Source organism: Gorilla gorilla, chromosome X (genome assembly GCF_029281585.2).
Source record: "Gorilla gorilla gorilla isolate KB3781 chromosome X, NHGRI_mGorGor1-v2.1_pri, whole genome shotgun sequence".
Lineage (NCBI taxonomy): Eukaryota > Metazoa > Chordata > Mammalia > Primates > Hominidae > Gorilla > Gorilla gorilla.
This window is the reverse complement of record NC_073247.2, coordinates 166,590,851-166,611,867: the sequence shown is the minus strand read 5'-3', so window position 1 is coordinate 166,611,867 and position 21,017 is coordinate 166,590,851. Positions and strand designations below refer to the sequence as shown.

Genomic DNA, 21,017 nt, shown 5'->3' with positions numbered 1-21,017 from the left:
GTTTTTTCTTGCATGAGACCTCTGCATATGCAGTTCCCTCTGCCTGGAAAAATCTGTCTCCCTCTTTACACTAAGTAAGCTTCTCCTTTTTCTTTTAAGTCTGACTTACTTCAGTTATCCCCTTCCTTAATTCCTTCTCCCAGGATGACCTCTAGTCTGGATTAGATGCCTGCTTATATTTCCACAGCATCTTGAGCTTACTCCTTATCATACTATATCAGTATTTTCTACTTTATTTAATATTTATCTTCTTTGATCTCATATCTTTTTCCCTTCAAGCAAAGTGAAATTTCTTCTCCTCTCTGCTCCCTGTAACACCCTACTCTCATCTTTATTATATCACTCTTTACTCTTTATTATAATTATCAGCTTCTCTGACTATTCCAGCTAGAGTGTAAGCATCTTGAAAGCAGAGGCTATATCTTCCTCTCTATCATCAGTGTCTACAATCGGTAGTGCTCAATAAATATGTGTTTGAATGAATGAACAAATGAATGGCTGCCTCATAAAGTTTTAGCACTAGCTACCAGTCCTTCACACAAAGGGGTAATTCCAGGGAGTCACTGTTCAATAGTATTTCCAGTGCTTCAGCCCTTATCAATTTCAGAGACAGTGTTAGGGAGCTTTCAGGTTCCTGGGGTTTCATAAATATAAGCTGGGATGAAGCAATTATAACGGAGACAGGGACTGACAGACAGCCTTTTTCCTAGGACAATTTTCTTTTTTCTTTTCTTTTTTTTTGAGATCGAGTCTCACTCTGTTGCCCAGGTTGGAGTGCAGTGGCACAATCTTGGCTCACTGCAACGTCCACCTCCCAGGTTCAAGTGATTCTCCTGCCTCAGCCTCCTGAGTAGCTGAGATTACAGGCACATGCCACCATGCCCGCCTAATTTGTGTATTTTTAGTAGGGATAGGGTTTCACCATGTTGGCCAGGCTACTCTCAAACGCCTGACCTGAAGTGATCCACCTGCCTCAGCCTCCCAAAGTGCTACGATTACAGGTGTGAGCCACCGCGCCCGGCCCCTAGGATGATTTTCATAAGCTTTCTTTTAAATAATTCAGCTAATAAAAAGAATTGAATCCTGATGCCTCAAGCTAACCAATATTCTGTCTTCTATTATTATCCATTCCCACTTATTGTCATGGACAAATGGAGGGAGAGAAAATCAGTTTGAGCAAGAGATGTCTGCCTTTACATAATTATCTTCTCCCTCCCTCACACTGACTTTGAGAGGATAAGTGCTGTGTGCTACTTTGCTGACAAAAATGCTTAAGGTGTGAGCACACTGGGAGCAGGGAAGGAGAAAGGGGAGGCGGTCATTCATGAGACACATGCTTAGCTGACTCTATCTTTGCCTTCTCTCTCATCAGGGAAAAGTTGGCACTCAGAAACAAAGAACTCCTTGATGCAGGATAGGGATGCTGCATCTGCTCGGGCCTGGCCTAAAATGCACACAGTCAATGGTTATGTAAACAGGTCTCTGCCAGGTATGTATACACCTGCTCAACAATCCTCAGGGTCTTCCAAATTCAGCACCAGAGTTCTGTACTTCAGTTCACAAACAGCTTTGCATGTCAGAGGATATAGCCCACTGAATACTTGAAGATCTCTGGCCTCTGGGGATCTTAATGTATAATAGGCAATTCCTCTTTTGGTCACCTGAAAATGAAGGCTTACCCATGTACATACAGCCCACAGTCAGATTTTTCTTTCCTTTTCTTAAATGTGAGTGGGCAACCAAGGATGAACAGACATTTAAAAAGAACCTAAAATATGGAAGGGATATGCAAAGATGAACAAAGAAAATAATAATCCCAGAATAAAAAAAGCTATGGCTCAGAACAGAACTCATCAGAAGCTCTTACTACTATTTTCATAAAGATTCAAGAAGATACTCCATCAATAAAGTAACAATAAGATGCCTTCCAGTTTTAAAATAGGGGCATAGAGGCAGGCTGGCTTTACTCCCTCCCACAGAAAACCAAAACCAAACATACAGCACCAATATCTACACCAACAACAACCCAGAGCTCACATGTGAGGATGAGACAGTTCCCGGAGCCACAGAGAAGTGAAAAAACTTTGAGAATCAGACTTCCACATCCATGACTCTCCTTCCTCCTATTCTGCCCAGAACCAAGTGTATGGAAAATCTCCCCTCAACTCATGGTTTCTACACTGGAAAAAGTGACATTGAGGTGTTCAACCAGCTTCTCCACCTTCTTGGGTTCCCTGGGGGGAGATTTGTCCTTGCCTTAACCCGCAGAAAACATCATGACTGTCTGAAGGCAGAAATATCCCAGAGTACAGGCAGAGACAAATGAGGGAGGAAGGACTACCATCCCCAGCCGTGGAAATTCTGCTCTATAATTTGGCCAAAGACATGCAAATTCAGAATGGCCGTGCAGCAGCACCATGCTGTAGCAGGTTTATCCTACAGGTCACCTTGGCATGAATCACTAGCTGGCCTTCCAATACTGCTATGATAATCCCTTTGGGACCTCACCCACTTGGGACAGGCAGGGCTCTGACCGCTTACTGGAACTGAGGTGGCCGGGCGCGATGGCTCACACCTGTAATCCCAGCACTTGAGCTCAGTACAATAACAATAGGAGATGGCTACTACCGTTAATTTTATGCAGTTAACGATTTAATACTGGATCTTTACATTTGTTTACATTTGTCCCAACTGGCACCTTCATCACCTCCACCCTCCCCACCCCAGACTATGGTAACCACGATTCTACTCTCTATTTTCACAAGGTCCACTCTTTTAGCTCCCACATATGAGTGAGAACATGTGGTATTGCCCTCCAGTGTCACCTATGTTGATGCAAATGAAAATATTCTTTTTTATGGCCAAATAGTATTCCATTATGTATATATACCACTGAACTGTACGCTTAAAAATGGTAATGATGGCAAATTATATATGTATATTTTACATCAATAAAAGGAAATGTAAAAATAAAGTAACAATAGGATTCTATGAAAAACAATCATAACAAAACGTGCTCATAAAAATTATAAACACAATGGTCAAAATAGAAACTCAATAGAAAGTACTAAGAATAGATAAAATCTTTCATAAGGTCAAACAAAATGTGGTTGAGAATATAGTTGACCCTTGAACAATGTGGGTCAGTACAATATTGAGCTCAGTACAATAACAATAGGAGATGGCTACTACCGTTAATTTTATGCAGTTACGATTTAATACTGGATCTTTACGTTTGTTTACATTTGTCCCAACTGGGAATGGTGCCATGTATGCTTGTAAGTATGTAAGTTTTTATAAATTTCAACTTTTTATAATAGATTTTTGTATATTTTATGGTAATGAATGATAAAATAGTCTAGTATCAACATATATATGTATATATAAGTGTGTATACATACATATATATATATATATATTTTTTTTTTTTTTTTTTGAGACGGAGTCTTGCTGTCGCCCAGGCTGGAGTGCAGTGGCGCAATCTCAGCTCACTGCAGGCTCTGCCCCCCGGGGTTCACGCCATTCTCCTGCCTCAGCCTCCCGAGTAGCTGGGACTACAGGCGCCCGCCACCTCGACTGGCTAATTTTTTGTATTTTTAGTAGAGACGGGGTTTCACTGTGTTAGCCAGGATGGTCTCGATCTCCTGACCTCATGATCCACCCGCCTTGGCCTCCCAAAGTATATATATATATTTTTTGAGACGGAGTCTTGTTCTGTCACCCAGGCTGGAGTGCAGTGGCACAATCTGAGCTCACTGCAACTTCCCCCTCTTGGGTTCAAGCGATTCTCCTGCCCCAGCCTCCCAAGTAGCTGGGATTACAGGCATGTGCCACCACGCCCACCTAATTTTTGTAGTTTTAGTAGAGATGGGGTTTCACCATGTTTGCCAGGCCGGTCTTGAACTCCTGACCTCGTGATCTGCCCACCTTGGCCTCCCAAAGTGCTGGGATTATAAGTGTGAGCCACTGCATCCGGCCATCTCCATATATTTTTTGCATTCATAACATACCTAACTTTTTCTTAATTTTTTTGATATTTTTACCCTATGTGGTCCATCTGACAGTTTTTTCAAATTGTCATAAATTTCCAAAAAAATCTCAGTATATTTATTGAAAAAAACTGCATATAAGTGGACTCATGCAGTTCAAACCTGTGTTGTTCAAGAGTCAACTGTGTGTTTTAAAGCAGATTTTAACATCAAGAAATGATAGAAAAATGATAAGAATTAAAAGAGATAAATATTCATATTAAAATTGCCCATCAGGAGCTTCTAAGTAGCTGAACGCATGGAGGTTCCTGGAGAGTGGCTGGCCCCATGCCCCTTCCCACATACCCTTCCTTATATATGCATCTCTTCCATCTGGCGTTTATAAGAAAAGGTGCTGACTGCTGAATTATAAGGACACTGTGGTCTACTAGATAAAGGTTGAGGAGAGGGGTTTGGGCTTCTATTGTCTTCTTTCCAGGCCTTCATCTCCTGCTTGTGATTAAGTAGTGCATGCTGAGTGGAGCAAAGTGGTGGAATAGGATCTTCAGCAATAATCTCCTCACAGAAACATCAAGGTAACAACTCGATGCGTAAAATTACCTTCAGAAGAGTTAAGAAAACCCGAACCCATGAGCAAGACTGTGAAGCCCTTTTGGACTGCAAAGACGAGTAAAACCATAGTTGCACATAAAGGGGATTGGTTCTTTATGACTGAGACCCCACCCGCAAGCCACTGCAGTACCACAGGCGGAAAGTCACCATGGACCCACGGTTTTTACACCGGAAACCTCTCCCGTATGGCCTGGGTGCCCTCTGTGGATCTCCCACGGGCCCATCCAGGCTGCACACTGCATTAGTAGCAGAGCCAGCATGAGACTTGCGTCTAACCTGGGCTCAGGGCGCCCTCTCGTGCTAAAAGGAAATACAACAGCCAGTCCTTTCACTTTCTTTTTGATGTGGTCTCTGTTGCCTAGGTTGGAGTGCAGTGGTGCGATCATAGATTACTGCAGTCTCGAACTCCTGGCTGGGCTCACGCGGTCTTCCCACCTCAGCCTCCAGAGTGGGACTACAGGTGTGTGCCACTATGCCTGGCTAAATTTTGGGGTTTTGTGGGGGCGGGGGGAGATTGGGGTATTGCTATGTTGCTCAGGCTGGGTCTCGAACTCCTGACCTAAAGCAATCCTCCAGCCTCAGCCTCCTAAAGTGCTAGATTACAAGTATGAGCCACCACACTCAGCCCCACTCAATTTCTAAACGAGCTCACTGAAATAGAGCAGTCACAAACAAACCCAGACTGTGAAAATGAGAATAAATACCTAATTCTTCAATGTGTAGACAGGGATGCACATCTGCAAAGAATAAGAATAGCCTAAGAAAGACAGCCTCATCAAATGAACAAAAAATCGTGCCGGTCACTAATCCTAAAGACATGCAGGTGAATGATCTGGTAGACAAAGAATTCAAAATAGCTATCTTAAGAAAACTCAACAAACTTTTATAAAACACAGAGAAACAATTCAGAAGTTTATCAAAGAAATTTAACAGAGAAATTGAAGGAATAAAAAAAGTCAGAGAGAAATCCTGGAACTGAAAAGTATAATAAAAAATGACACATGCAATACAAGACATCAGCAACAGAATTGATCAGGCAGAAGAAAGGATCAGCAAGCTCAAAGACAGGCTATCCAAAAATACAATCAGGAGGGGCTTCAGGATGGTTGACTAGATGCATCTAGTGCTCATCCCTTCCATGGAGAGGAACCAAAGTAGCAAGTAGATAATTATACTTTGAATAGGTCATCTAAGAGAGAACACTGGAATTCAACAGAGAAGTGACAGGAAGCATTGAAAGCAAGGGAGGAGAGAGAAATAAGGCCTGTTTGCCTGGGATTGGCTGGGAGTCTGGAACAGCTTCCTAATGTGGGAAAAAGGTAAGAGACCCTTAGTGTTCCTCATTTTCACCAAGGACTCTTGCAATCCTAGCCACAGGAGAGCCCCTTATTCCTTGACAGCACAGAGACTGGCATAGGGAGTTGCCTAAAGACCGTGTGAAGGCATTGCAACAGAGAGCTCACGCTGGATTCTGCAATTCTCCCAAGCAGCTGCAGCACAGCACCATTTTGAGAGCACAGCCCACACATCCTGCCCTGCTATGATGGCCGTGACTTAGGCAGTGATCCTGCCCCACCCAGCAGAGGAGTGCCCATGCATTTTCACAGATTCCAAGAACAAATTCCATTACCTACAACCACTGCTGCTGCAGGCTGCTGTGGGGCCAAAACACTAGTGAACCTTGTGCTCCCAAGCTACCTGCCTACAGCTACTCCCTGAGAAAGCAACCCCACCTTCACCAAGAGCAGGGCTATAGCACAGCTACTGCTGCACCCCAACCTGAGCATTTTGCTAGTGACCTCAGTATCACCCCACCCCTGCATAGCACAACCAGCACCTCACACACCACCAAGGAGCCTGAGGGCAGGTTCATGTAGCCCAGCTCTACCTGCCCCCAGTACCCAAGCATATCATCCAGGGGCCTAGGGATCACTTAGCCCTGTCCACCACTGGTGGCACCTGAGCACCTCCTGGGGTCTGAGGTCAGGCCCACTCAACCTGCCACTACTGCCACAGTTAGCACTCACTGCATGCACCACTTGAGGGTCTGGAGACTGGCCATGCAATCCATAGCAGCCACCACCAACGCCAGCACAGACCACTTGAGATTCAGGTTGTTTCATTGCTATGATTGCCATCAACCATGCCACTTTGCTGCCCAGGAACTTGAGAACCCACCCACCCACGTGATCCATCAATACCACTTCTGGCACCCAAGTAAACCACTTGGAGGCCCACAAATCAACCTGCCTGGACGTAAAACCAGTGCAATCATATGCCACCATGGTACACCAAGGACAAGCACACTCAGCCCACTGCTGCCACCATTGGGGCCTGAAGACAGGCCTACCTGGCATCCCAGTTCTCAGAAAAACTTCACCACAGCCTCCACTAATAACCACACCCTAAGCCATTGAGAAAATCACAAATATCACTGATGCTGTTTAGAATCTTATACAGAGGCTACTACATTCACTGAGAATCAAAACTGAAGTGCTCTAAACCGAGAATCAAAACCAAGCAACACCACGGATACATCTTCAGGAAAAAGTTCTTTCCTACAAAAGCAAATTTTAAAAATTGGGAAAAGTGATTATTACACCAGATGTGCAGATATCAATGTAAGGACACAGGAAACATGAAAAATCAAGGAACTATGACACTCCAAAGGAGCACAATAATTCTGTAGCAAGAGATCCAAATAAAAAAAATTTAAGATGGGTACAAAAAAATAGAAAGAATGAATAAGACCTGCTATTTGATAGCACAACATGGTGACTATAGTTAATAATAACTTAATTGTACATTTTAAAATAAAGAGTGTAATTGGATTGTTAATAACTCAAAGGATAAGTGCTTGAGGGTATACATACCTCATTCTCCATGATGTGTTTGTTTCACATCACATGCCTGTATCAAAACATCTCATGTGTTCCATAAATATATACACCTACTATGTATCCACAAAATTAAAAAATCATAGTTTACAAGCAAAACAGTATATGTGACCTTCGGTTTTTAAGTAAACTGGCCAACATCTCTTTAAAAATTTATGAAATCCTGGAAAAATAATTCCAAATTTTGATACTAAATAAACTCAGTGAGATACAAGACAATTCTGAAAAAAATACAAAGAACACGGAAAAACAATTGAGGCTATGAAAGAGAAATTTACCCAAGAGATAGATATCAAAAAAGAACCAAACAAAAATTCTGGAACCAAAGAATTCATTGAATGAAATACAAAATACATCTGAAAGGTTCAACAATAGACCGGACCAAGCAGAAGAGTATCAGAACTGAAATACAGATCTTTTGAAATAACCCAATCAGACAAAAATAAAGAAAAAAGAATTTAAAAAAATGAGCAAAGATTTCATGACATATTAGGCACTATAAAGTGACCAAATATTTGAATCTTCAGTGTCCCAGAAGGCAAAGAGAAAATGAAGAGGTTAGAAAGCCTATTTAATGAAATATTTGATGAAAAATTTCCAAGTCTACCAAGAGATTTAGACATCCAGATAAAGAAGGCTCAAAAATACCCAAATAAATACAATGCAAAAAGGTCTTCTCCAGGACACATTATAGTCAAACTATCAAAAGTCAAAGAAAAAAATTTAAAAACAGCAAGAGAAAAGCATATAGTCACCTGTAAAGGAGCCGCTATCAGACTAACTGTGAATTTCTCAGCAGAAACTTTACAAGCCAGGAGAGAATGAGAGAGAGAAAAAAAAAAAAACACCTGCCAGCCAAGGATACTGTACACAGCAAAATTATCCTTCATAAATGAAAGAGAGAGAAAAATATTTTCAGACAAAAAAAAAACTGAGGAAATTCATTGCAACCTGATCTGCTTTACAGGAAATGCTAAAGGGAGTTTTTCAAACTGAAAGAAAAAGGTCCTAATGTGTAACATGAAAACATCTGAAGGTAAAAGTAAGTATCCCGACAAATTCAGAATTCTCTAACATGGTAATTGTAGAACATAAATCACTTATATCCTTAGTAGGAAGATTAAAAAACAAAACAGATAAAAATAATTACCATAACCTGTTAAAGAATAAGCAATATAAAAAGATGTAAATGATGATATCAAAACCACAAAATTTGGGAGTAGATTTTTAAAAAAATTTTCTTGCAATCAAAATTAAGTTATCAGTTCAAACTAACTTGTTATAACTATAAGGTATTCTGTGTAAGCCTCATGGTAATTACAAAGCAAAAATTTTTATAATAGATACACTAAAAGTAAAAAGCAAGGGATTAAAACATACTGATAGAAAAATCACTTAACCACAAGGGAAGAGATTAAGAGAGGAAGAAAGGAACAAAGGATCTACACAACAACTAGAAAACAAGTAAAAATATGGCACTACCAAGTTCTTACCTATCAAAAATTACCTTGAATACAAATGGGTTAAATTCTCCAACTAAAAGACATAGAGTGGCTGAATGAATTTTTTTTTAAAAAAAGATCTAACTACATACTGCCTAACAGAAAGACTTTACCTGTAAGGACACACATAGACTGAAAGCGAAGGGATAGAAACAGATATTCCATGCACATGTAAACAAAAAGAAAGCAGGAATAACTATACTTATATCTGATAAAATAGACTTCAAGTCAAAAACTATAAAAAGAGACAAACAGCCAGACGTGGTGGCTCATGCCTGTAATTTCAGCACTTTGGGAGGCTGAGGCGGGTGGATCACCTGAAGTCAGGAGTTCAAGACCAGCCTGGCCAAATGGTGAAACTCCATCTCTACTAAAAATACAAAAATTAACCAAGCATGGTGGCGGGTGCCTGTAGTCCCAGCTACTCGGGAGACTGAGGCAGGAGAATGGCGTGAACCCGGGAGGCGGAGCTTGCAGTGAGCCGAGATGGCGCCACTGCACTCCAGCCTGGGCACACAGCGAGACTCCGTCAAAAAAAAATTGACAAACAAGGCCATTATATAATAGTAAAGAAGTTAATACAACAGGAGAATGTAACAAGCATAAATATATATACACCCAACATTGGAGCACCTAAATATATTAATGTTTGATCTTTGTATTTTCTAGTCTGATTAAAAGTAAGGGCAAAAACTACAATTACTTTTGCACCAACATAATATAGAGCAAACATTAATAGACCAAGGGGGAAATGAAGACAGCAATGAAATAATAGTAGAAAACTTTAACACCCCACTTTCACCAATGGACAGATCATCCAGACAAAATATCAACAAAGAAACACTGGACTTAAACTGCACTGTAGACCAAATAGAGCAAACAGACATTTACGGAACATTCCATCCAACAGCTACACAGTTCACATTCTTCTCAACTGCACATGGAACATTCTCCAGGAGATTATACATTAGGCCACAAAGCAAGTCTTAACTAACTTTTTTAAAATGAAGTATTTTTTTCCTGCCAATAATGGAATAAAACTATAAATCAACAACAGGAGGAACAACTGTACAAATACATGGAAATTAAAGAACATGCCCCTAAACAAACAATGGGTCAATGAAGAAATTAAAGGAGAAATTAAAACATTTCTTGAAACAAATGAAAATGGAAACATAACATGCCAAAACTTATGGGATACAGCAAACGTAGTCCTTAAAGAAAAGTTTATAGCAATAAATGCCTACATCAAAAAAAAATCTCTAAAATAAACAACCTAATGATGCATCTCATGGAACTAGAAAAACAAGAACAAACAAAACCCCAAATTATTAGAAGAAATGAATGAATACAGATGAGAGCACAAATAATCAAAATAGAAACTAAAAAATACAAAAGATCAGTATAATGAGTTAGTTAGTTCTTTGAAAGGATAAACAAAGTCAATAAACTTTTAGCCAGACTAAGTGATAATAAAGAAGAAAAAGAGAAATAAATCAGACATGAAAAAGGAGACATTACAACTGATAACACAGAAATACAAAGAATTATAAGAAACTACTATGAACAACTATATGTCAACAAATTGAAAAGCCTAGAAGAAATGGATAAATTCCTGGACACATACAACCTACCAAGGTTGAATCAAGAAAAAATGGAAATTCTGAACAAATCAACAATGAGCAACAAGATTGAAGCAAAAATAAAAAGTCTCCCATCAAAGAAAAGTTCAGTACCTGATGGCTTCACGGCTGAATTCTACCAAACATCTAAAGAACTAATACCAATTCTTCACAAACTATTCAAAAAATTGAAAAGGAAGAAACTCTTCCAAAATTATTTTAGGAGGATAATGATCATTATCCTGATCCCAAAACCAGACAAAAGCACAATAACAACAAACAACTACAGGCCAATATCCTCAACAAAATACTAGAAATAGAATTCAACAGCACATTAAAAGATCATTTACCATGATCAGGTGGGATTTATCCCAGTGATGTAAGGATGGTTTAACATATGCAAATTAAGAATGAAGGACAAAAATTATGTTATCACTTTAATAGACACAGTAAAAGCATTTGACAAAATTCAATATCCCTTCATGATAAAAACTCTCAACAAAGTACAGAAGGAGCATACCTATATGATAAACCTGCAAACAAGATGAAACTGAGTGGGGAAAAGTTGAAAGCTTTTCCTTTAAGAACTGGAATAAGACAAGGATATCCACTCTCACCGCTTCTATTCAACACAGTACTGGAAGTCCTAGCCAGAGCAATTAGGCAAGACATCCAAATTGGAAAGAAGGAAGTCAAATCGTCCCTGTTTGGCCAGGCTCGATGGCTCATGCCTGTAATCCCAGAACTTTGGGAGGCCAAGGTGGGCAGATCACTTGATGTCCAGAGTTCGAGACCAGCCTGGCAATATGGTGAAACCCCATCTCTACTAAAAATACACACACACACACACACACACACACACACACACACACACACACACGCTAGTCAGACATGGTGGTGCGCTCCTGTAGTCCCAGCTACTCGAGAGGCTAAAGCAGGAGAATCACTAGAACTCCAGAGGCGGAGGTTGTGGTGAGCCAAGATCGCACCACTGCACTGCAGCCTGGGCAACAGAGTGAAACACTGTCTCGAAACAAAAACAAAAACAAAAAAAAACAAAACAAATTGTCCCTGTTTGCAGATGACATGATCTTATATATAGAAAACCGCCAAAACTACACCAAAAAACTGTTAGAGCTAATAAATGAATGTAGTAAACTTGTAGTCTACAAAATCAACATACAATAATTGATAGCATGTCTATATGCCAACAGTGAACAATCTGAAAAAGCAATCAAGAAAGCAATCACGTTTACAATAGCTACAAAAAATATCCAGAAATAAATTAACCAAGGAAGTGAAAGATCTCTATAATGAAAACTATAAAATATTGATGAAAGAAATTGAATAAGACACAAATAAATGGAAAGATATTTCATGTTCATGGATTGAAGAATTAATATTATTAAAGCCAAAGCGATCTACAGATTCAATGCAATTCCTATCAAAATTCCAATGTCATTCTTCACAGAAATAGAAAAACAATCCTAAGATTTGTGTGGAACCACAAAAAATCCCAAAGAGCCAAAGAAGTCTTGAGCAAAAAGAATAAACCTGGAGGCATCACACTACCTGATTTCAAATTATACTACAAAGTTATAGTAACCAAAACAGCATTGTGTTGACATAAAAACAGACACATAGACCAATAGAACAAAATAGAGAGCCCAGAAATACACCCAAACATTTAAAGCCAACTGATTTTCTACGAAATTGGCAAGAACACATGATGGGTAAAGAACAGTCTTTTCAATAAATGGTGCTGGGAAAACTGGGTATCCATATGCAAAAGAATGAACCTAGACCCCCTATCTCTTACCATGTATGAAAGTCAAATAGGCCAGGCACAGTGGCTCATGCCTGTAATCCCAGCACTTTGGGAGGCCAAGGCCGGCAGATCACTTGAGGTCAGGAGTTTGAGACCGGCCTGGCCAACATGGTGAAACCCCGTCTTTACTAAAAATACAAAATTAGCCAGGTGTGGTGGCACACCTGTAGTCCCAGCAACTTGGGAGGCTGAGGCAGGAGAATCACTTGAACCCCAGAGGTGGAGGCTGCAGTGAGCCTAGATCGTGCTATTGCACTCCAGCCTGGGCAACAGAGTGAGACTCTGTCTCAAAAAAAAAAAAATAAGAAAGAAAGAAAAGAAAAGAACAATAGATTAAGGAATTAAATTTAAGACCTGAAACTCTGAAATTATTAGAAGAAAACATAGTGTAAGCATTTCATGACATCAATTTGGGCAAGAATTTGTTAGACAAGACCTCAAAATCATGAGTAACAAAAGCAAAAATAAAGAAATTGGATTACATCAAACTAGAAAGCTTCTGCACAGCAAAGGAAACAATCAACAGAGTGAAGAGACAACCTATAGAATGGGAGAAAATATTTGCAGATTATACATCTGACAAGGGATTGATATCTAGAATATATAAGGAACTCAAACAACTCAATAGCAAAAATCCAAATAATCCTATTAAAAATGAACAAAAGACCTGAATAGACATTTCTCCAAAAGAGACATACAAATGGCCAACAGGTATATGAAAAATGCTCAACATCACTAACCATCAGGAAAATTAAAATCAAAACTATAGTGAGATATCACTTACCCCTATTGGAATGACAATTATAAAAAAGACAAAATAACAAATGCTAGCAAGGATGTGGAGACAAAGAAACTCTTATACACTGTTGGTGGGAATATAAATTAGTTAAGCCATTAGAGATAATGGTATAGAGATGCCTCAAAAATTAAAGATAGATCTATCATATTTTCTAGCAATCCCACTACTGGGTATATACCAAAAAGAAATGAAATCAGTATGTTGAAGAAACATCTGCATCCCCATGTTTATGACAGCATTATTCACAATAGTCAAGATATAAAATCAACTTAAATGCCCATCAATGGATGAATGGATAAAGAAACTATGGTATAGATACACAATGGAATACTATTCATCCATTTAAAAAAGATGAAATCCTGTCATTTGCAACAACGTGGATGAGCCTGGAGGACATTATGTTAAGTGAAATAAGCCAGGCAGAGAAAGACAAATACTCCATGATCTCACTCCTATGTACAATCTTTAAAATTTGATCTCATAGTAGTTGAGATTAGTGATTCTAGGAAGATAAGGGGGAAGTGGGAGATGGGGAGAGGTTGGTCAATGGGTACAATGTTACAGGTAGATAGAAGGAATAAGTTCTGGTACTCTATTGCACAGTAGGGTGACAATAGCCAACAATAATATATTGTATATTTCAAATAGAAAAGAGGATTTTGAATGGTCTCACAACAAAGAAATGACAAACATTTAAGGTGATGGATATGATAATTACCCTGATTTGAATAATTACACAATGTATACATGTATTGAAACATCACATTGTACCCATAAATTTGTACAATTATTTATGTGTCAATAAAAAGTAATACAGTTAAAAAAATAAAATTGCCCATTAGGATAAATAAAAAGACCCCCACACAAAATTATCACTGTGGCATTTCAGAGCACAGAGAGAAGATACTTAAAGCTTCTTCTGAGAGAAACAGGATACATACAAAAGAATGGGAATTAGACTGACAATATAGTTAAGCAATATTGTAAAAGATCTAAGGGAAAAATTATTTTGAACCTAGAATTTTTAGTCAAACTATGAATCAATTTCGGGGTAAGAAAAAAGACATTTTCATATATAGAGGGCCTTAATAGTCACTGAATGTGTACTATAGTAAAACCGGAAACTACATAAAAGAGGAATTTGGGAGATTCAGCAACCCAAGAGAATAATGAAGTATGAGGGGGGGATGTTTTCTCCTTAGTTCTTTTCTGTATTTTTCAATAATTTGATAATAAACATGCATAATTTTATAATTAAAAAAGAAATTAATTTTGACAACATGCAAGTTCCTGTTCTCACATACCTTATAGTGGAGAGACAGATTGTAGTCAAATAAGCATAATAATACATGCAAAATTACAAACTGACCATTACTCTGAAGGAAAATTACATAATTCTATGTAAGCCTATAATACAGGAATCTGACCTAGACTGGGGAATCAGAGAAGGCTTCCCTAAGCAAGTACCCCTTGAACTTAGCTTTGAAACTGGGAAAATGAGGCAATGTGAGATGAAGCTGTTAGAGGTATTAGGAATCAAACCTATTGGGGCCTTCTAGTCCTTAGTAGAGAGTCTGGACTTTATTCTATGTGGAATGACAGCCTCCAGTGGGTTTTAGGCTGGTGGATACTACAATCAGATCTGGAATGCAGAAATAGTACACCAGTTTCTTTGTGGGTAAAAGTCTTAGAGGGGAGAATATGACCAGCTATAGGGAGACCTGTAAAAAAAGTTTATCAGTAGCTCAGACGAGATAATGGTAACTTGGATTAAGACAGTGGTAGTAGTAACAGTGAAAAAATAGATACATTTGAAAGCTTTTAGAGCCAAAATAGGAGGCAGCTGTGCCCTTGTTGTTACCAGTGTGGGATCTGAACACATGACTACTTGGGTTCAAATACTGAGCAAATTAATTAACCTCTCTGGGCATCCGTTTCCTCTCCTGCAAGACATGGATGATAATGGTTTCTACATTCATAGGGTTGTTATGAGGAATGAATGAATTAAAACTTGTAAAATACTTTGGACAGTGCTTGACATAAAACAAGTGCTCAATACATATTAGCTATTATTGATTATATTGCCCTGGTCAGTGTCAAACTGCATATGGGAGATGAGAATGGTAACAAGGATAACTCTCACTTGCATATTCAAATGCAGGATGCTGCCATTCACTGTTATAAAAAACTCTGGAAAAGAATGAAGTGATGAAAATTGTAAATTTGGTTTTGAACATGTGGGTTTTTTGAGATACCTAGGTGGAGATGTTGAGAAAGTGATTGGCTGTATGAGCCTGGAGTTCCAGAAGAGGTCAGGAGGGGAGACAGAAGAAGGAGCAGTCTGAGAAGTAGGAGAAAAAAACCCAGAGAGATGTTGGCACAGAGGCCAAGGGAAGAGAGAGTTTTAAAAACGAATGAATGGTCAACAGGTGCAAATAAAGACTGAAAAATGTCCATTGGATTTAGCAGCATGATGGTGATTGGTGACCTTGGCAAGAGCTGTTGGTTTGATAGTAGCCCAATGTTCTTGATAAATTTGTTTACAAGTCAAGGTAGCAATAAAGTGTCTAAGGTCAATTTGTCCATTCTGTCCTAGCAAGTGTTTTCCATTTCAAATTCTCTACTTCATAGCCGTAGGTGTCTTATTCCTACTTTACAGGTCTGATTGGATGCCACAGGAAATCAGTCTATTGGCATGTGATTGGAATGGGCACCACTCCTGAAGTGCACTCAATATTCCTCGAAGGTCACACATTTCTTGTGAGGAATCATCGCCAGGCGTCCTTGGAAATCTCGCCAATAACTTTCCTTACTGCTCAAACACTCTTGATGGACCTTGGACAGTTTCTACTGTTTTGTCATATCTCTTCCCACCAACATGGTAATATCTTGGATCTTTAAAATGAATATTATAAATATCCAATCCTACTTTTAATAAAATTTACTGGACAATGTACAGGAATATAGTGTGTTGCTGAAGGGGACATTATAGAGTTACTGTATTAGACCTCAGCCAAGATCCCCTAGTTTCCAGCTTCCAGTGTAAAGTTTTTACCTTGACTATAAAAGGGCTTGAGTATTAGTAGGACTCATGGATTTTTAGTTAAATGTCTGTGATGGAGAAAAGATGGCTTATGGATGATTGAGGTGGGAAAATGAGGAGAATAGTATGCCCTTGGTTTCTCAGCCTTATCCCATTAACTACGCTCCAATATTATGGAGAGAGGAACTGCAAGTTGTAGCTGAAGAGATTTTTTTTTTTTTGGAGAAATCTAGGGAAATGGAAAAAAAAGGCATTGTCCAGGTTGCAACTGTAAGGGCTCCACTATATCATTAGTAATGCCCAGAGCAGTAAATAGCAAATATGACAGGCTATTGTAGAGCTTGACTTCAGACACCAGACAGCCAGAGGCACTCTGTAGATACCTGGCAGTAGATGAGAGACACCTGTGAAACTGAGGGCAGGTCAGGAGCTAGTGAATTTTAGAAGTAACATGGGATTGAAAGGACTATTTGGTGGGAACTTTGGAAAGGGTCAAAGGTTCTGTGTAAGCAAATTAGGACGATGGTAACTACAGTTTTAAATTATTGTTAATGTAACTTTATTTGTAACTGCTAGTTGTGCAAATTCAGATTGCATCATTATTTCACCCCAATTTTCCTTACTTTTGTATTTATTCTGCTAACTCTTAATCTTGGATCAACCTCATAACCCTCTTTCTCTACCCCTCTCGTGGCCATTGAAGGCTCTTAGTCAGTTTGTGCTGCAATAACAGTATACCACAGAATGGGTAATTTATAATGGACAGAAATTTATTGGCTCACATTTCTGGGGGCTGGGAGGTGCAATATCAAGTTGCCTTTTTGCTGCGTCTTAACATGGTGGAAGGCATTATATGACAAAAGGGCAAAGAAAGGGTGAGAGAGAGCAAAAGGAGGGTGAGCTCACTCCTGTGATAACAAATCCACTCCCATGAACCCTTTCCCCAGATAACTGCATTAGTCCATTCATGAGGGTGGAACGCTTATGACCTAAACACCTTTTATATGTTCACCTCTCAGTACCATCACGATGATAATTAAATTTCAATATGAGTTTTGGAGGGGACAGACATTCAAACCATAGCAAGAGTTATTGGAGAAAAATGTCGGAGAGGTCTAATCTTTTATATTTAATAGCATTTCTTTCTTCCTATTACTCTCATATTAACCTTCTCCTCAGGTTCCTTGGTTGACTTAGAAAAGAGATTTGATCTTGCCATGCATCCACCATTTTCCTCCTTATGTTCTATTAGTGACCTTGTTTATTGTCTTCTGTAGTGATTAAGAATAGAAATCTCTTTTCCCCATGTGTCACATAATATTTATGGAATTTTGACAAGACCTTAGTGGACAAAAAGTGTCATACTGAATGAGTAACAGGAAGTTGATGCACAAACAACATTCTTGCAGGCACAGAGGAATAGGTCATTTACTTGTATATGATCATTGTCAATCAATCATTGTCCAGTTGGACCCCGATTCAGTTTATTTTTTGTTTTGTTTTTTTCCTTTTCACAGATTCTATCCACTAATTTTAATCTTTATTTTTCAGAAAAAAATGCTTTATCTTATTGAACCTCAGACCAAACACTTTGTTTTTCGATGCAGACTGAGTTATGTTTAAGGCTGCATGAACCCCAGACTAGTTGTTTGCTGCTCCTAAAACCTTCCCTGTTCCTCATAATCAAGTAAACAGGTCTCCCTTCCTAGAAGGAGCCCTGTGGTATAAATAGGGCAGGAATTATTATTATCCATTTTACAAAGCATGAAGATGAGACTGAGAATGTTGAATACATTTGCCATAGGGTTTACAACTAGTCACAGGCAGACATGCTCTTAAAATATATATCTCCTTGATTTTAAGTTGTATCTTGTCATGGTTTTATGAACTTGGAACATGTCTTAAAGTTTATATCTACACTAACATTTTTCCCAATAAGCTGTTATTAAATCAATGATTTGTGGCAAGAAGGGATAGTGATGTGGAAAGGGGGGTACTTAGGGGAGAGCCTGGAAGGCCTAATAAGAGAGAAAGAAGTCATAAAAGTTAAGGCAAGTGATATGGTTTGGATATTTATCTTCACTGAAATCTCATGTTGAATTGTAATTTCCAGTGCTGGAGGTGGGGTCTGGTGGCAGATGTTTGGATCATGGGGGTGAATCCCTCATGGCTTGATGCTGTCTTCATGATAGTGAGTTCTCATGATATTTGGTCATTCAGAAGTGTGTGGCAACTTGCACTCTCTGTCTTGCTCCTGCTTTCACCATGTGACATGTCTCCTCCCCTTTCACCTACCCCCATGATTGTAAGCTTCCTGAGACCTCCCTGAAGCCAAGCCGATGCCAGCACCATGCTTCCCATATAGCCTGCAGAAACATGAGCCAATTCAATCTCTTTTCTTTATAAATTACCTAGTCTCTGGTATAGAACAGCCTAATATAGCAAGACACTCTGACGTTGTCTGGTTTGTCTGACTCCAGATGGCATGGAAGCTTATGTCAAAGTAGACAGCTGCCCAGAGGAACCCCAACTACGAATGAAAAATAATGAAGAAGCGGAAGACTATGATGATGATCTTACTGATTCTGAAATGGATGTGGTCAGGTTTGATGATGACAACTCTCCTTCCTTTATCCAAATTCGCTCAGTTGCCAAGAAGCATCCTAAAACTTGGGTACATTACATTGCTGCTGAAGAGGAGGACTGGGACTATGCTCCCTTAGTCCTCGCCCCCGATGACAGGTAAGCACTTTTTGACTATTGGTACTCTCTCTTCCCCATACTCAAAAAGTTCTTACCAGTTATTCAAACCAACAAATCCTGAAGCCATGTTTAAGGTTAGGTACAGGTATGGAATCAAATGGCAAGGGTATTAACATTTGGAAACTAACATAGCTGAGCATCAGAGAAGCTTGTATTTTTCTCACTCCTTGCCTTGATTGAATCATATAAGCTGTTTTAGAGTTGGATTTGAGCCTACCTAGAATTTTTCTTCCCAACCTCTCATCTTTTTTTCTCTCATACAGAAGTTATAAAAGTCAATATTTGAACAATGGCCCTCAGCGGATTGGTAGGAAGTACAAAAAAGTCCGATTTATGGCATACACAGATGAAACCTTTAAGACTCGTGAAGCTATTCAGCATGAATCAGGAATCTTGGGACCTTTACTTTATGGGGAAGTTGGAGACACACTGTTGGTAAGTTGAGGAAAAGATTTAAGGTCAGGTAAGAAGAAAAAGTCTAGAGAGTTTTGAGTTTCTAAAATACTTCATAATTCAGCCTTGTCTCCAATGGACATGATCTTTTAAAAGCTATAAATGTTACACAAATAATAGCTGATTGTATGTATTTAAAGTTTGAGTATATAGAATAAAAATTTAATGTCACCCATTAAACTCGACACTCCTTTGAAATACTACTTAGACTTTGATACATATCCTTCCAGATCTTTCTCCATTAATTATGTCATATAGGAGTCAGCAGACTATGGCCTATGAACCAAATTTGGCTTGTGGCCTGCTTTTGAACAGTCCATGAGCTTAGATGAGATTTTACATTTTTAAAATATTGCAAAGAAAAGAAAGGAGGATGGGAGGAAGGGGAGGAGAAGGCGGAGGAGCAAGAGAATATGTGACAGAGGCTAGATAGGGCTCACAAATTTTAGAGTACTTACTATCCAGCCTTTTCCAAAAAATGCTTGCTTGCTCCTGATCTAGGATATTAAGAATGAGTATGGTGTAAGTAACAGAATACTCAATGGACAGTGGTTTAAATAAATAAGGGTTTATTTTCTTCACAAGAAATTTGAAGATAGGTGGTTGGTTCCATAAATTCAGCTGCTGAAGAATGTCATGAAGAACACTGGTTTTTAGATGTGGAGTTTTGTTAGATACTGCCAAACTGACTTTCAGCAATTTTGTACCAATTTATATCCCCTACCATAAATATATGACTGCCCTTTTCCCCACACCGTTGCCAACAACATGTATTATAAACCTTCAGAAAATTTTCCAATTTGATGAGCAAAATGTTTATATGTTGTCTTCATTTGCATTTCCCTGGTTAGTGGTCAAATTGTATATTGTTTCATGTTTGTTGGCTATTTGTATAACTCCCTCTGTGAATTGCCTGCTTGTGAATTTTGTCCAGTTTTCTATTTGGTCAGTCATCTTTTGCTTATGTATTTGTAAAAGGCCTTTATAGATTATGGATATTGACACATTGTTATTTATCTTTCAAATGTTTTCCTCACATTGTCACTTGTACTTTCACTCCTTTATGATATTTTTTGTCCTTCAAAGATTTTTCATCTTTATATAGTCAAAACCTCCTATCTTTTATCAATCTTTTCATTTATATTTCTCTGGATCTTTTTCACTTATGTTTTCTGCCTGAGAATGTCTTTGCCACCCCCAAGACACTACAAAAATAATCTACATTTTATTCTCTTACTTGTATAGCTTTATTTTTACAGTGAGCAATCTAATTGCCCTGGAAGTTACTTTTGGATGTAGTGCATAATTCAAATAGAAATTTTCCCAAATGGCAGCTGACACAACCAATCCTTTTTTCATTAATTTGAAAATGTCTTCTTTATCATATACTAAATTGCTAAAATCTGGGATTTTTAATTCTCCTTAATTAATCTGTTACCACACTGTTTTAATGACTTCAACTTTGTGATATGTTTGATATCTGTATGACATCTTCTTTCATTGTACTTC

General features: G+C 38.6%; 1 protein-coding gene across 3 annotated transcripts in view; it reads left to right on the top strand.

Moving 5' to 3' along the window:
* F8 (coagulation factor VIII) overlaps window positions 1–21,017 on the top strand; it is a 197,312-nt gene that overhangs the window by 40,869 nt on the left and 135,426 nt on the right. For all 3 annotated transcript variants that reach the window (XM_063703009.1, XM_004065157.2, XM_063703010.1), the window contains exons 6-9: window positions 1,373–1,489; window positions 15,909–16,130; window positions 18,773–19,034; window positions 19,319–19,490. In XM_063703009.1, coding sequence (XP_063559079.1) covers window positions 1,373–1,489; window positions 15,909–16,130; window positions 18,773–19,034; window positions 19,319–19,490 — 773 coding nt within the window. The remainder of the gene's footprint in view (window positions 1–1,372; window positions 1,490–15,908; window positions 16,131–18,772; window positions 19,035–19,318; window positions 19,491–21,017) is intronic.